At 46.9% G+C, this 15,066-nt stretch overlaps 1 protein-coding gene across 2 annotated transcripts in view; it reads left to right on the top strand.

Moving 5' to 3' along the window:
* LOC135394076 (tumor necrosis factor receptor superfamily member 4-like) overlaps positions 1 to 13,611 on the top strand; it is a 37,240-nt gene extending 23,629 nt beyond the window's left edge. Inside the window, exons 3-5 of one of the 2 annotated variants that reach the window (XM_064624555.1) lie at positions 3,462 to 3,661; positions 10,465 to 10,533; positions 11,514 to 13,611. In XM_064624555.1, coding sequence (XP_064480625.1) covers positions 3,462 to 3,661; positions 10,465 to 10,524 — 260 coding nt within the window. In that variant the 3' untranslated portion in view covers positions 10,525 to 10,533; positions 11,514 to 13,611. Of the gene's footprint in view, positions 1 to 3,461; positions 3,662 to 10,464; positions 10,535 to 11,513 lie in introns of both variants that reach the window. The other variant, XM_064624556.1, reaches the window with a different exon arrangement.
* Positions 13,612 to 15,066: the final 1,455 nt, after the last annotated feature.

Genomic DNA, 15,066 nt, shown 5'->3' with positions numbered 1-15,066 from the left:
ACGCAGGTAAATATAACAATATGCACTTTCAACATGGAGCCATATTAAGCCCATCGACCCTGTCTCCGCTCCGATTACAACACAGATTATGAACCAAAGCAAAACACTCAAAGATAGAATGTCGACACGTTCACATCCATATACGATAGCGAAGTATCTAGCGTTATTGCGCCAACGTAATCTTCCCTAGAAGGATTCCATCGAGGGCTTGTTTTGCATCGCATCAGCGCTGAGCCAAGCAGCTTGCTCAACAGCACGGAGTGGCTCGTTTTTGTCCCCCTTATCTCGTCCGCCCTCTCTTATCTCGATACACCGTTCCATGTTTGTTTGCCACGGGATTGGCATGGCGGAAAGGTCGAGTGTTGCAAAAATGGCCGCTTTCTCTTTCCCCCTCCCCTTAGTATACAACGCAACGAAAGCACATAATTGCTAAACATATGATGACCCGCTGGTTTACGTCGCGAGACAACTGCGTGTGATCACATGGAACCGAATGTCATTTGTAGCGAATAATACACACGGCAATCTGAATGTCATTCCGAACGAATCACATTCGTTTCGTGTCACACGATGAAACCAAATGGCAATACATACGAATGGCATTCGCTTTTCCCGCTTTTCGCTCCGACTGCGTACCCTCCCAGTGGAGAGGTGGCAAAAACAATAGCGATAAACGGTTTCAAGATCAAACACGAATGAAAAGCTGTAATCCAATATCTTATCACGAATTTCGTAACTTTTGACAGCGAAGGAAGGAAAGCTTAACACTGTTTTTCGGAGGACTACACCCTCGTTCCCGGTCGCCATGTTACCAAGCGTGGTGCGGACAGGCTTCCTACTTGTCTTTACTTGTGACACATAGCCAACTGAGCGCCGTCGAAGACGCAACGATTTTGTGAAATAATCTCATGTTTCGCTAGTTTAGAGAAAAGGAAATAAAAATATATCGAATGTACCTCTATAATGCTTCGTATGTTCGGCCCTTGTTTTAATTATCGACAGTGACATCATTTGCGAATGACATTCTGCTTCGTCGTGTAGGTCAATGCATACAAGCGAATGACATTCGGTGCGACTGTCATTCAGTTTGCCGTGTGACAGGGGTATAATAAGAGTCCCACTGAACGCCATTCGTTCGCTGCCACAGTGGAACACACAGTGACATCACACGAAAAAGACATTCGATTACCGAATAGGTCTACAGAACTCTCGCTTTTGCAGTGGCACGAACTGGGTATAGCCTCGATGGCAAAGGCACAGTCAACAGAAACGTCAAATGCGCCGACGTATCCACGAATTATCGGTCGATACGTTCTACGGAGCGTACGATCCTTCGCCGAGTATCTGTACGTATTGCGCGAACGAATGACAGTCGGTTTCGTTCATGAATGTCATTCAATTGCCCGCGTAACAGGGTTATAAACGCAACTTCTATCCTGCCAGCAAATTGCTCGTGGACCTGGCCGGGTTCCTAGCCGAAGTCTTGGTATCAGTAGGCGAACGCGCTATCAAATCATTCATCGAGGCCAGTAAAAAAATATAAAAAAAACGTTTAAGAGTCGTAATATGTTTGCGTAGCGTGCCAGTTTTTTTACTTGGCTATACCCGATGTTCCTTACCGATATTTACGGAGTGCAGGTGGTGATCTAATGACGTGGGAATCAGGCGTGGTGAACGCTCTATTGGTCTCGGTTTGCGAAAGCATTGAATAGCGAAAGAGGGCCGGTTAATCATGCGAAAACAAAAGCCCGCTCTCGTGATGCTCGCGATGTAGAGTACGCTGACCAATAAAGGGCCTTTGTCTGTGGTTTTTGCCCAGTACATGATCTCACGATTACTGCAAGCTTTTTTTTTTTGTCTTTTTGTCTTTTTCCATCACGTGCGCATCGCGCACGTTTAGTGCGCCTGCGAAGTAATTGTTGATCTCGCGAGCATTATTCTAACTGCGTGGCTTCCCCAGCGTGCATCTCAGAAGCAACGCATTCACTGAGTGAAGCGTGATCCATTCACCCGCTCAATAACTGGGGATCCTGTTGTTTGATCCTGATCCTGATTTCGTGTTTGTTTTTCTTTTTGTTTGTCTTTCCTTTTTCTTTTCTTTCCTGGGAATAGCAAACCGCCGTAGCGCAGGCTAACCTTTCCCTCCTATTTTTTTAAATATAATAAACATATCCCCCCCCCCCCTTGTTGTGGGGGACATACTTATCCAACTATCAGGATAGGTAATCTCGCCGTTCGGAATTTCACTGAATATAACCTCGTAAAGGTGGGGATAGTTGATACTAACACAAGTCTCTTCGAAGTTGCAGCCAAACAGTCACAGTGTAAACACAGCATGCACTCTGTTATTATGCTTTAAACTCCATGGAACCACAAGGCAGATTTCGCAGTACGGGAGCCGTGCTGCCGCTGTCGCCAGCACTGGAGCACAGACTTGACACCCGTGAACGCTTGACTTCTTCCAGCTTGGCTTGTTTGAGTTCATTGCTTTGTTCATCCCTTTATATTATTATTTATTTATTTATTTTTTGAGCCTGTGCGAATACTTGTCTTGAAATTGAAGCAAATAGTTGTATCACCGAACGGAATACATGTGTATATATATATATATATATATTTTTCCTGCATTATAATTCACTGGCTTGCACTGAGGCATTGAGGAGTGCTCAGTCACCCTCCCAGGTGTATATCGCTCGCTGAGTGACCCCTGGTTTGCCAATTCGGAACGATGCGCAGCTACCCAGGGCTGACGAGCCGCAAACACGGCGAAACACGTGTCCTCTGGTGCTGCCGCATCGTTCCATGAGTATCTGTTTCTCTGCGTGCAGCCATAGAAGCCATGTTAATCTGTAAGTTTGAATTTCAAACACGTCTAGTATCATTTATTTGTTTCTTTAATGGCTTTTTTCCTGCATTATAATTCACTGGCTTGCACTGTGGCATTGAGGAGTGCTCAGTCACCCTCCCAGGCGTATATCGCTCGCTGAGTGACCCCTGGTTTGCTAATTCGGAACGATGCGCAGCTACCCAGGGCTGACGAGCCGCAAACACGGCGAAACACGTGTCCTCTGGTGCTGCCGCATCGTTCCATGAGTATCTATATATACATGTATATATATATAAGGACATAAATTCGTATGCGCGTATACGCGATACACGCATCGGGTTGAGAACATGAAGTAGCGCTCACTTTGTCCGATGCCTTCTCTTGTACCGTTTTCGGTCTTCCGTATGCAGCTTCGAAAGTATTCCAATATATTCGGTTTGGAAGAACCGTTTGGATACAAAATTCGGATATAAAATGCCATATTCGATTCGGAACTCGAATGGAATACACATCGAATATTCGCTTTGGCATTCAAAAATTAGAATATTTGAACAGCCCAACTTTTTGTTTGTCCAGTACATGCGAGTAGGGCTTATGCCTCTTGCTGACTGTAATCGTGTAATCTCTTCGACAGACAGGACCGTTCCCGTGGTGCAACAACTTCGACCGCATCATCAAAAGGTAGAAGCGTACCAGAACGGAGAAGTGCCGCTGTCCTTCGGCGCTGGTGGCGGAGGCATCGTCACCGCCGTCATCTCCCTGAGTGTCGTCTTTGGTCTCATCCTGGCTGTTGTCCTCAGCAGGTGGAGGTCCACTTCACATGTACCTGATAGGGTAAGACCACACACTTTTTTACAAACAATATTGGATAGTGTTAGCAGACCATTGACAACGTCACCATAAAGCTGCCGTACCTATATCGGAACCAATGGCAGCGTTCACGACTCAACATCTTATGCGTGTTCTCAACGGTCCCCCAAGTTGAACACGGAGCACGTGCTGGTCACCTGCCGGCGCTTCGACTCTATAGAAGGCGAACACTGAAGAACGCCCTTGCTGAACTTGAGAACCGACCTTTTAGTGTCGAGTAGAGTCACTAAATAAGCTTCGCTTCAGAGTATCGACACTGAGTTCCAAGAGCGCGCATGCGCCATCTTGTTTCCGCGCCACGGTAGCCACGCGCACGCTCACTTTAGCGTACAATGCCATCTATCGTGCGCGAATGAAATGTTTCTTTCTCTAGCACGCAGCTCATCAAGTTTGACGGCCTTTAGCTCACCTTGACATCCTCGGGACGTTGTGTTGGATGGATTATCGTACAACAATCATACACGCTTCTTTGTCCCACAGCGAGCATTATGTTAGCTGTTTTTGAACTTCACCTGGGGATGGTACCGGTGTTGTACGGAAACAAGATGGCGCTCCTGCTCTCCCTTGGACCTCAGTGTCGATACTCTGAAGCGAAGCTTATTCAGTGACTCTATTGTCGAGAAGGTACAGCTCCGGTCAACCTTAATAATAACACTAGGAAAAAATTCGGTCTCATTTCCGAGCGCGATAATAGCCACCCTGGTGGCACTGGGGGAATGTTAAATGAACAAAATCTTTGCGTTAAAGTAACATAATAATTTTGTTCAATTAAGATTTCCTGATATCCCCAAGGGTTGCTGTAATCGCGCTCGGGAACGAGACCACATTTTTTCCAGTGTTATTATTAAGGTTGACCGGAGCTGTACTGGCCAAAGAAGCACCAACAACCTTCGCTGTGTGGATTGGCGAAGTGCCTCAAGGACATACGTGCTGAAGTAATCTTTTAAATCATTCAGTGCTTTCACAGATCAAGGGTCGTGGAACACCTGGTGGCATACCAGCGCGTCCTACGTTTCCATTTCTTTTTCTTTCTTTTTTTTCTACGTCTCTTTTATTCTATTCTATACAGAATCTGATCGGTTGACTGGGTGCGGTAGAGACGGTGCTCCGGTAGCCCCCGTTATCATGGTCTACTAGCACTCATTTTTATTCCGCCCGTTCTCGGGTCGTGGCAGGTGAATAACAAAGGTGAATATGAATTCACATTTGGTGAATGAAAGGTGAATAACAAAATCTTCTTTGTATGACCAACTAAAGCTTAAAACTAGTGATGTCCATGATAAAAAAAAAGTGGAATGTTACGCTCAACGTCATATTTGAAACTACAAGAGTCGTCGTAGTCAAAGATGTTTCAGCCTGGAATTTATTAGGCGGGTTTAATCATTCCAGGGGACAAGTACTCTTAAACCAGTCATGTTACTACTACTACTTTCCGATTACTACCTAAAGTACCTTAATTCCAAAGTGTCCTCGCCCTGCACGCTAGTGTACGTCATGTTTTCCAAAATAAGTCGTATATTGAACAGGGTGGCTCTGAGACAATAGGCGCGGGCTTTAGAAAAGGTACCGGAACGCTTTGGAGCTCCGAAGAACGAATTACTGCGCATTGCGACATGCGGCAGTAATCCCTTATTTTTGGGGTGCGCCAGAGCACTTAAGTACCAAATCCCAAGGCTGCCTAATCAAGGTGAAGTAGCGCAACTTCGTTTTCGTATAGCATCATCCGTACTAGCTCAGGGGTGAAGAAGAACTCTGGGGGAAAGGTTCATAGCGGTAGCTTTTGTCGTCATAGCAGGACGACACCGCCGTAGTACAAGAACGTGCTTGATAATCCTGACCTATATTTTTTTATCGCTATCGTGAAAGCGATATAACATAGTCATGGCCCTGTGTGCGCACGGAACGCTCGTCACTGGCGTGACCCCCCCTGAGTCGCCTCGTTTCCATTCTCGTCTTTGTATTATGAGCTGCTTCCAAAGTTTTACTACACGGCTTCAAAGCAAGTCGCGTATATAGACCCACATGGAGTCTCGAGACACTGCCGTAGCCATATCTAGTCGGTGTTACTGTCCTCCTACTTCTGTGTCGAGAAACAGTGATGCGTGACGGGAGCATTGGAAAGAAACGAAATGCGCACAGGAATCAAACAGTCTGCTCATTTGGTTAACAAAAGGAACAGTGTAGGTCATGGGAAGTCGCATTGGCTACGGCCGGCTAGAAGTCCCCGCGTATACGCAACTCTCCATACAGATGTCGAAATGCAAATCTGCTTTTACACATCCGGGTACGCTCCTCTTTTGTCGTCCGCCACCGCCGCAACGCGTATCTCCGCGACACGGTTATAGCCACTGTTCCCCCCCGGAACCTCTCACGCTAACTCTTTCGACAGGAGCACGGTATTGAAGGTCGGGCCCTAAATCAGCGACCACAAAAGGGTACGTTTTTTTGCGGGCTTCATTTCTTGACCGCATAGTGAGGACACAACGGCACAAGTTGGAGTTCTAAGGGTATAGTGGTTGAAAAAGGGGGGCGCCTACCTCGTGTATGTCCAAAGTTCGATTGAGGTCAAATATGGCGATGTCGTTGCGGACGCGACCTCCGAATTATTGGTGCGTCTGTACGATCAGTTTTTGCTGCACTCACACCAAAACCACGATGTCGATGCCTCATTTTGAAAAATCGCGTCGTTCTGTCCAATATTAGGGAGTTCTAGTAGATCGGCAGCACTACGAAAGCGGGACGATTAAGGAAGCTGTCAAATCACATATCAGCAACGTGATGTCAGCCGCTTCAAAGAAATCAGGCGATTGGCTGTTCTGAACCGTTATCATGAACGTGTTCCGACCTATACTAAAACCCGCCCATAACGGGATTTTTGTTGATCCGAAAATATTCACGGTAACGGTTTCGTAAACATGATAAGCCAATCGCCCTGTTTCTTTGAAGCTGGTGACATCACATTGCTAAGCTTGGATTTGATAACTGTCTTCATCGTGTCGTTTTCGTAGAGTTCTTCTGGCGTACTTATCACAGCTTCATTCGCGTAAAGTTTTGGGAAGCGAGAGGCAGATAGAGACAAAGATATATAAAAGAAAAGCATCGAGACATTAGTCCCAATGTGGTCAGGACCGGACACTGGAAGGAAATTTGATTTCATTATGTTCGAAACTGAGCAATGTAAGCAAAACAAAACCCTTAATATCCTTTGGTTATAACGAATGGCCGTCTGCAGAACAAAAAAAAAAGAAACTGGAAAACAAGACAGTGTAGAAGCTGGCGATTCGTAGAGGCACGAGTGTTGGAACGAGCGAGCAGGTGGTTATGCATTGGGAAAAGCCGATTAGTCGCCGATTACCGATGCACTTCAATTAATCGACTGATTACCGTACTTCCATTATGTACGCTTCAATCGCGTCCCGTCCAAGTAGGACGCTTCAATGAGCAAAGCGCCTGATTGTTGTTCTGTTTCATCTTGTGCCTCCACTCGCATCAGAGAGGCCCTTTAATTTATTCATATTAGTTTTCCTTACAACCAATCACGCAGCGCCATAGCTACAGGCAAAAGGGAATCTGGCCTGCCACACAACATTGACTTGAGCTCCGGATGAAAACAGACATTACATAAATTGATCCACTGATGTGGAGCAGTAGGGTATGACTGATAACTAACTAAATAAACAAACACAATTAGAATACACGGGCACACACACAAAAAAAATGATTCAAACATAACATCTTACGGAGCCAAAGAAAAGAGTAGCTTAAAGTTCCACTCCCTTGCACGGGAAACCTGGGGACAGTTCCTGTCAGTTGAAAAATAAGTGTATATTTTCGATATTTTTTAAAGATGCCGCTTGCTGAAAACTGAGTTCAGCACTTTGCATAACGATTATCTCTGACAGTGCCTTTTTTTTATATATCTTTCTCTATCTTCACTGTGACGTTGACTGTTTGAACTGATGGTGTACCAGGAAGGTCTGCTGCTTCTGGTATAGACACTTGAGACAAATAAATAAATAACTAACAGGAAGGAATCAAGATAACCTATAACATGTGGCAATCGTAATTACTCGGAACTGAGGGAACTACAAAATAGTCCGAGGACCAACAGTTACACGGATTCGAGGTTTCCATACTCCACACGAGAGGCTGTCCAAATTTTAACCTACATAGATATCGTCCCCGCCGCGGCACGTGTCATAGAATCACGACGCCGTAGTTCCGTGCGCGCGAGACCAATTAAAAGAAACGTCATCTCGTTTGTTCCCTTCCATTGAAGCCCGGAGACAGCGTATAGCCGGCGTGTCGCCGGAAAGGCACCATTAAGAGGTGGCACCTCAACCGGAAAGCACCGGTTTTCATTGAGACCAGACGCGAGCTTGCATCTAATGAGTGCACTCCCGGTTCGAGCTTCGCTCCCCTTTTGTCCCGGTGGTGGCCATCCTAAATTGGGCAGGTGTAGAAGAGCCGTTGTAGCTGTTCTTCCAAGTATGAAAGTGACACGAGGTGTTTGTGAGAGCGCGCTTTCATGCACGCTTCAGTAAACTTTCGCTCCAGCTGAAGACAATAACGTCTCCCGTCGTCACGGGGTCTCGACTATACATATTTTCGAGCCGTCCTCTCCGCGTATTCCCCACAACATACCCCTCCTTTCAATATTGCGCAAAAGAAGAAGAAGAAGAAGAAGAAAAGACAGGTTGGCAAATTGCTATGAACATGGAGCAGACTCAGTGAAGGAAATTCGGCGCCGAGATTTGTAATGCTGCACACTTGTATACTTCTTGGTGACCGTTGCCTTCAGGAATGGTTTCATGGTAGACGAAGAACTCCGAGCTTCAGAGACATAAAGGCACAGGAAGAACACGACACGAAGGCTCAAAATTATTCAGCCATGGCTTTTTGCAAAAATCTTCCCGGGCACAGCAAAGGATGCTGCCCCAACGACCCTGTTATTGGCCACGCGTTCGAGGACACGGCCCATCCTGGGACGGACCGCGTTATCAAGGGGCCCTTCTCCAAATCATAAAGGACCTGCTCCCCTTTGCCCCCCTCCACCGCGTACGCAGATTTGAAGGGAGACCTGAGCACTGATGAATCCCTAATTCAGCTTGCGGGCTTTGCACCGTCGTCGTCGACACTTTGGAGACTGTACCAATGTCAGTGAACGAGAGAAATGAATGTGGTGCTGTCTGTACCATTATGCCATGTAGACATAATAGATATAACACTTTGGCTGAATCAGTAATTCAGTCGAATCCAATCCAATGCATTCAAATCTTGCGAAGAAGTTGCTGCTATTGTTCTGGTCGTCACTTAACCGAAAGGTATGACAGAAGAGGTATAATATGCGCTCGGTGTTGTGTGTGTGTGTCCTTTTGTGTTCCGCGGTCGTTTTAGCGCTTTTAACGTCATGAATGGCAGAGGAATACGCCCTTTTCTTCTTGTAAGCTCATTTGCTGCTCATAAGAGCTTTGTTGTTCCGTACCTTCTGTCTTTCGATACTCCGTGCATTTTGGTTCGAAAGTGAATGCGATAAACGTAGAAAGGCTCGAGCTTTTTCCTTCAGCTACACACAAGACGACGAGGAAAACACAAGATTCAAACCAGCAGTGAATCTATAATGCTTGTTCGAGCTGTTTAAAGCTTGAGCCCGTTATAGGAGTCCTGTGTCGTCCTTATCGTCTTCTTAAACTCGAGAAAAAGGTTATCTCTTTCTACAGTACAACAGTTCGCTTGCACCATTTTAATTTGTTCAGCGAACATGTGAACATATGAATAGTGGATAATTGTGAATAGTGGACTGCTAGTGAACATGTAAATAGTGGACTTCTGAATAGCGAACATGTGCATAGTGAAGCGTGAACTTGCGAGTACAGCACATGAGAAGTATTTTTGGGGAGCAGGGGGGGGGGGGAGAATTTATGTAGGGAGTAGCAGAACAAGTCGGGAGACGAGTTCAACTCTCTCTTTTTTTTCTTACAAACAAACAAACAAACAATTTATTCAGCGAGTAATGTGTCGTATAAACCGTTGTGATTGATTCTGCTGAACAAGTGTACGATCTGCTGATTCCATTCATCTTTCGGAGTTTCGTCATACAAATAGGTTCACTCACCTTACGTGTAAATCTGCTCCCAATTTGAAAGGGTTCGTACTTTGAAAGTGTTTCCAAGACGACGAAGAGTAAAACGGAGCCCTATCTTCCGCATTACTGCATCCGCGTTCACTGGTGTGGTTCGTTTGGGGATCAAAAGGAGATGTTAGCCTGGACTATAGCTGACTTAACCAGGGAAGCGCGGGTAGTAGGAAAGCATCCCATTAAAGGCCATTCCTACTTTCACTTTCAACGGGGCTGCATTAAATTAGTGCAGTGGCAGTGCACATTGACCCTTCACATTGTCTTCCTTCCAGGAGGAAAGCCCGGAGAATTGCGTCTAACTATTTTTTCTGTTTTTAGTTTCTTGTCACGTAGGGCTACAATAAGAAATGCGCGATAATGTTCTCACCAGCTGTGCTTGGCTGCACATTAATGGGTTCACGTCGAAGCAATTATCTCGTTTAAGAGGCGCTTACTACCATCCCTGCACTCGCGTGGTCCTGCTGGTCGTGCTGCCATGATACGGACGATATGCATTGCTGTTAGCTGCGAGCACTTTCCGCGTGTTCATTTATCTCCATTGTTTTGAAAGTCACGCATATATTTCTCCCTCTTATCGTTGGCATAATCTGTGACGTCACTCATTGCGCCTTCTTTCTGTTACATGCAGGCAAAGCACGGCTACATGGTGGTGGCGCAGAAGCCCGATAGTTGCTGTTCCAGCGTCTAGTGGACGGAGGTAAGTTTGTACCACTACGATATAGCTGTAACACAGGAGCAGTACAGTAGGCATTGGTGTCGAAAACGCTGGTCATAAATGGGGAATGCGGCCTTTCAAAATCACTCGAAGCTCGCTTATGGCGAATTCTACTGGTCGATCCGAAGAGAGCACTTAAATCCGATATATACAGCAACAAAATCAGGCTCGGAGAGCCCCACCCAGCGAAAAACAACCACGCTCCAGCCAAGAACCTGGCGGTCCCGAGCAGCCCATTCGACCCAGCACATGCTGCTGCTCAGCCTTGTAAGGTGCGGAAGCGACGCAAATGGCTCTGTTGAGGTTCCGGCCGGGTACGAGGTTTCTTGGCGGAGCAAAAAAATGCGCTCCGTGGTGAACCGTGTTGATCTACAAAAAAGAAGAAGAAGAAGAAAACAGCTCCCGTGGCATAGTGGTTAGGGTGACCGCATTCCACGCCGAGAGTGAGAGGTGAGGCGGGTTCGAACCCCCCTCGCAGGCTGTGATGATGTTAGGGGCTTTCCTTCAGACTTTCCAGACGACGGCTGGTACAGTTCCCCACGTAGTCGGCCCAGGACGCATACTAACCCCCTGTCCCCCACTCGTTCCTGCCGTTCCCTTTCCATCTGTACGCCGCTCATAGCCAGAGTTGCTTCGCGGCGCTTACACGCAACTTTTAAAAAAATCCACGCCGGATCGACCCAGTAGAATTCGTCATCAGTAATTCCTCATTCTTTGTTTCTAAGCCACTAAATCCACTCCAAACCCCTACCCAACTAATAAACTGTGTGATAAAGACCAGCGGACCACACGAACAAATGACTAACAATCTAAATAATGGAGAACTGAGTGATATAAGTTAGCCAGCTAATCAAAAATTAACTGAATGAAGAAATCAACCGAATACAACTACTTCTGCTAACAATAAAATACATAACGTGTTTCACGTACATTTATTCATAAATGCACGGTTCCCTTAACAGGACTGGAAGAGCACAAGCCACAAATGCCATCCAGGAGCACAAGTCGACGGACTGATCACTAAATGTGCCATATTTGCACCCAGTTGCACACACTGTATTCCATCGACGTTGTGCGTTGTTTTCTTTTTAACGAACTTTGCCCGTGCTGAAGGATTGTGAAATGTTGTTTCTCAAAGTTTGACTTCGATGAAGCTTGTTGTATATGTTTGTTCAGTGGAAGCTTTTATGACAAACTGTGCCCGTTCATTCTACGTTATTGTTGTGTATAATGTTGCCTCGGAAGTGCATCTAATATATTACGGAAAGAAACGCAGATTATGTTTTCAATATCGTCGAACGATTATAAGCATCGCGAGGTGTGTTACCTAAAGTGCCAAAATAATTACAGTAAGAACACTACTGCTCGTCATGATCTCAGTTGTCTCGCGACGTAAACCCTCAATTATTATTATTACTGCTCGTAAACTACGTGCGCAGACGCGGCTGCAGTTGCAGTTCTACCAGAATGATGACGACGTTACGTTTGAAATGCCCCACACCAAGCTTCTTTCCCTCTCACCAAGCAACGCATTGAGGGTGTACAATGTATATCCCTCCCCCAATACACTTGCACTTTCAGAGGTGGAGGGGGTGGGGGTGAAAAGTCACCGTATTTTCGGGTCACAGAAAAGTCCGCTGGCCCGTCGCACATCCCGTGCGATGCGACGCAACGGGTTAAGCTACGTTCCCACCACAGGGCGAGCGCCCGTGACGGCGCCCGTAACGGCAGAAAGGGGCCACTGAGGGCCCGCTTTTCTGTGCCGTCCAAGATGTCGCTCCTTGCGCGGCGACTGGTGGTGGTGGTGGTGGTGATAGGGCTTGCCGTTGTCGGCCTCACGTATGTGGGCAACGTCACGACTCACGCCCTGGGGGAATGTGCGTCCTGGGCCGACTTCCTGGGCCGACATATGTCTGAAAGCGTCTGAGGAAAACCCAGGAAAAACCCCAGACAGCACTGGTGGTGGCGGTGGTGGTGGTGGTGATAGGGCTTGCCGTTGTCGGCCTCACGTATGTGGGCAACGTCACGACTCACGCCCTGGGGGAATGTGCGTCCTGGGCCGACTTCTAAGGGAACTGTGCCGACATATGTCTGAAAGCGTCTAAGGAAAACCCAGGAAAAACCCCAGACAGCACAGCCGGCACCAGGATTCGAACCCGGGTACCTCCCAGTCTCGACGTGACATGGCCAGCACGCTAACCACTGAGCCACGGGAGCTGGTCCAGACAGCACTGCCGACGCCGGACGGCAGTAGACCAACCAATCAAAGCAAGGTAGACGACGATGATTCGTTTTCGTTTCCAGCACTTTAATGTCGGTGTGGACACACACTCGCCGTTCTCCGTTCCCCGCTCCGAGAGCGTTCGCCTGGTCGTGAGGGGAACGTAGCTTTAATGGGAAACACATATTTAAAAAAAAGGTCCTCGTCTATGATTTCGTTTTGATAACGTTTGTTTGTTTGGTAACGTTTGGTAACGCTCGCAGCTAACGTCTTTTTTTTGTGACCAAACACTCTACACAATGTTTTCTTACACACTCCCCCTCTCCCTCGACCATGAACTATGAACTCTGTAACAACCTCTTTGGATACACGTCTTTTGGCTTCCCTATTGAAAAGTCTGGCAGAGTTTTCTGCTGGTCCAGCAAGAGGGTCTACTGGTCCAGCAAGAGTCAGTCATTGGTCCAGCAGAGAAGCCCAGTTGTCCAGTAGAGCCTTTCGTTTTTCTTACCTATTACAAACCGCCCTCGGGCTATAGGGGATTTTAGAGTTCAGTTGTGCGACATTACTAACCACTCAATATTGCTCTGTAAGAACGTATCGTAATACATCAAAGACGTAACACCATGAAGCTCTCCTCAACCACATAATAATATGCGCAGTAGTTTCTTGCACGATTTCTTGACACCTTAGGTAAAACACCCTGCAGATCGCGGGTGGAGCTTAAAAGATGTACATACGCCCCTCGGGTTTGGCACAGTCACATTGCTAAGTGTCTATTGGGACCTAAGTGGTTCACAAACCATACCTTCGTGCGTTCAATAAACCAATGCGATCTCATATCTCGGTGTTTGTGTCTCAGCCGATACTTCGTCCTGTTTCACCGAGGGAGTTCTGTTTCACCTTTGACCCGCTCAGAATGGTTCCAAGATGGCCGCCTGGTGGCAGCAACAAACGTGAAAACAAACAGCAGCCAGCGACATCTAGACCCATGCAGATGCTGTCGGCAGAAGACAGTGCTCTGTTCTGGCAGACACACAGCGAAGAGCGATGTGCCGCACTTTCTCCAGCGCATTTTGCAGCGGAAATCCCTCGCGAGAACAGACTGTCTCAACAGTGAAGAAAGAGTTCATTTTCTCTGTATTGGCATCAGAGCGGAAGACCAGCCACACAGACCCCCCCCCCCCCCCCCGTTTGGTCGCATTTTCCCGATCTGTTCGGACCCATCTCTCATTCAACCCCATAACGCCATCATCTGTTGTTGTTGTTCCCCTCATTCATACCGCATTCATATCAATCAATCAGCATAGAGCGCAGCAGAACATCGTCGAGGAAACATACGAAATTCAAGTGAATAACCAAAGGCGTCTATGGAAGCTCACAGCCTCACACACGGTAACCCAGCAGTGCACGCGAGAAACTACGTGAGCTCTGATAATATGTATTGGCATCGGAGCGGAAGACCAGCCCACCCACTTTACTTGAACCAACACTGGGGGTTGTAAATCCAATCCTGAATGTCACTCGAAATCATGGTTGACATGTATATTTATGGGTGTCAAACATTTCCGTCGAAACCCCTTCACGCTGCGCCACTGAGCCCCGCGCCACTGAGTTACGGCACTTTGAATATGAGTGATCCCTTCACTCCACCACTCTTTGCTCGCCTCCTCGTATCCTGATCTGCCTGATCTCGGTATGACGTAGTAATGAGCGCGCAGTCTTCATCACGACCTCGGCTACCACCAACGAGCGAATGCTATAACCACTATAACCCACTCGGGCAATCTTGCAAAATCAAAATGACGCTGTTGCGAAGGCGACGCGGCGGCGAAGGCGCAATCCATTCAGAAATTGCTGAGCACGGCATGTCTGCACCGGTTCACTTTTGCATGTCGCCACTTTGTCGGCGACATAGTTTCTGAAGTACACAAGCACGTGCATGAAGCATGAAGTAACTTGATATCACATGTTCGAGAAAAGCAGCAGGAAAAGTAAGTTAACCAATACGTCCTGCATTAAGTCGGTAAGCCTAATCGTTTTACACTGTTGCATTTGTTCTTGTACAAATTAGGAGATTTACGTACCCTTCTTTCCTTTACTCGTATCTGCTCACACAAGATCCCTGATACTGAAGATACGTCTTCGTTTCGTCATATAACTCGAACAATTAATGTTGTAGAGGTTTCACTATCTTTTTGCCGCCGCGACCTATTACAATCAACAGACGATAAATTAACCGGATCGTCTGCAACTTTGGGTAACAACCCGTATGACAGCGGTGCCCGGATGTCGCC

This window comes from Ornithodoros turicata, chromosome 5 (genome assembly GCF_037126465.1).
Source record: "Ornithodoros turicata isolate Travis chromosome 5, ASM3712646v1, whole genome shotgun sequence".
NCBI lineage: Eukaryota > Metazoa > Arthropoda > Arachnida > Ixodida > Argasidae > Ornithodoros > Ornithodoros turicata.
Note: the sequence above shows the minus strand (reverse complement) of the source record. Positions and strands in the feature narration are given on the sequence as shown.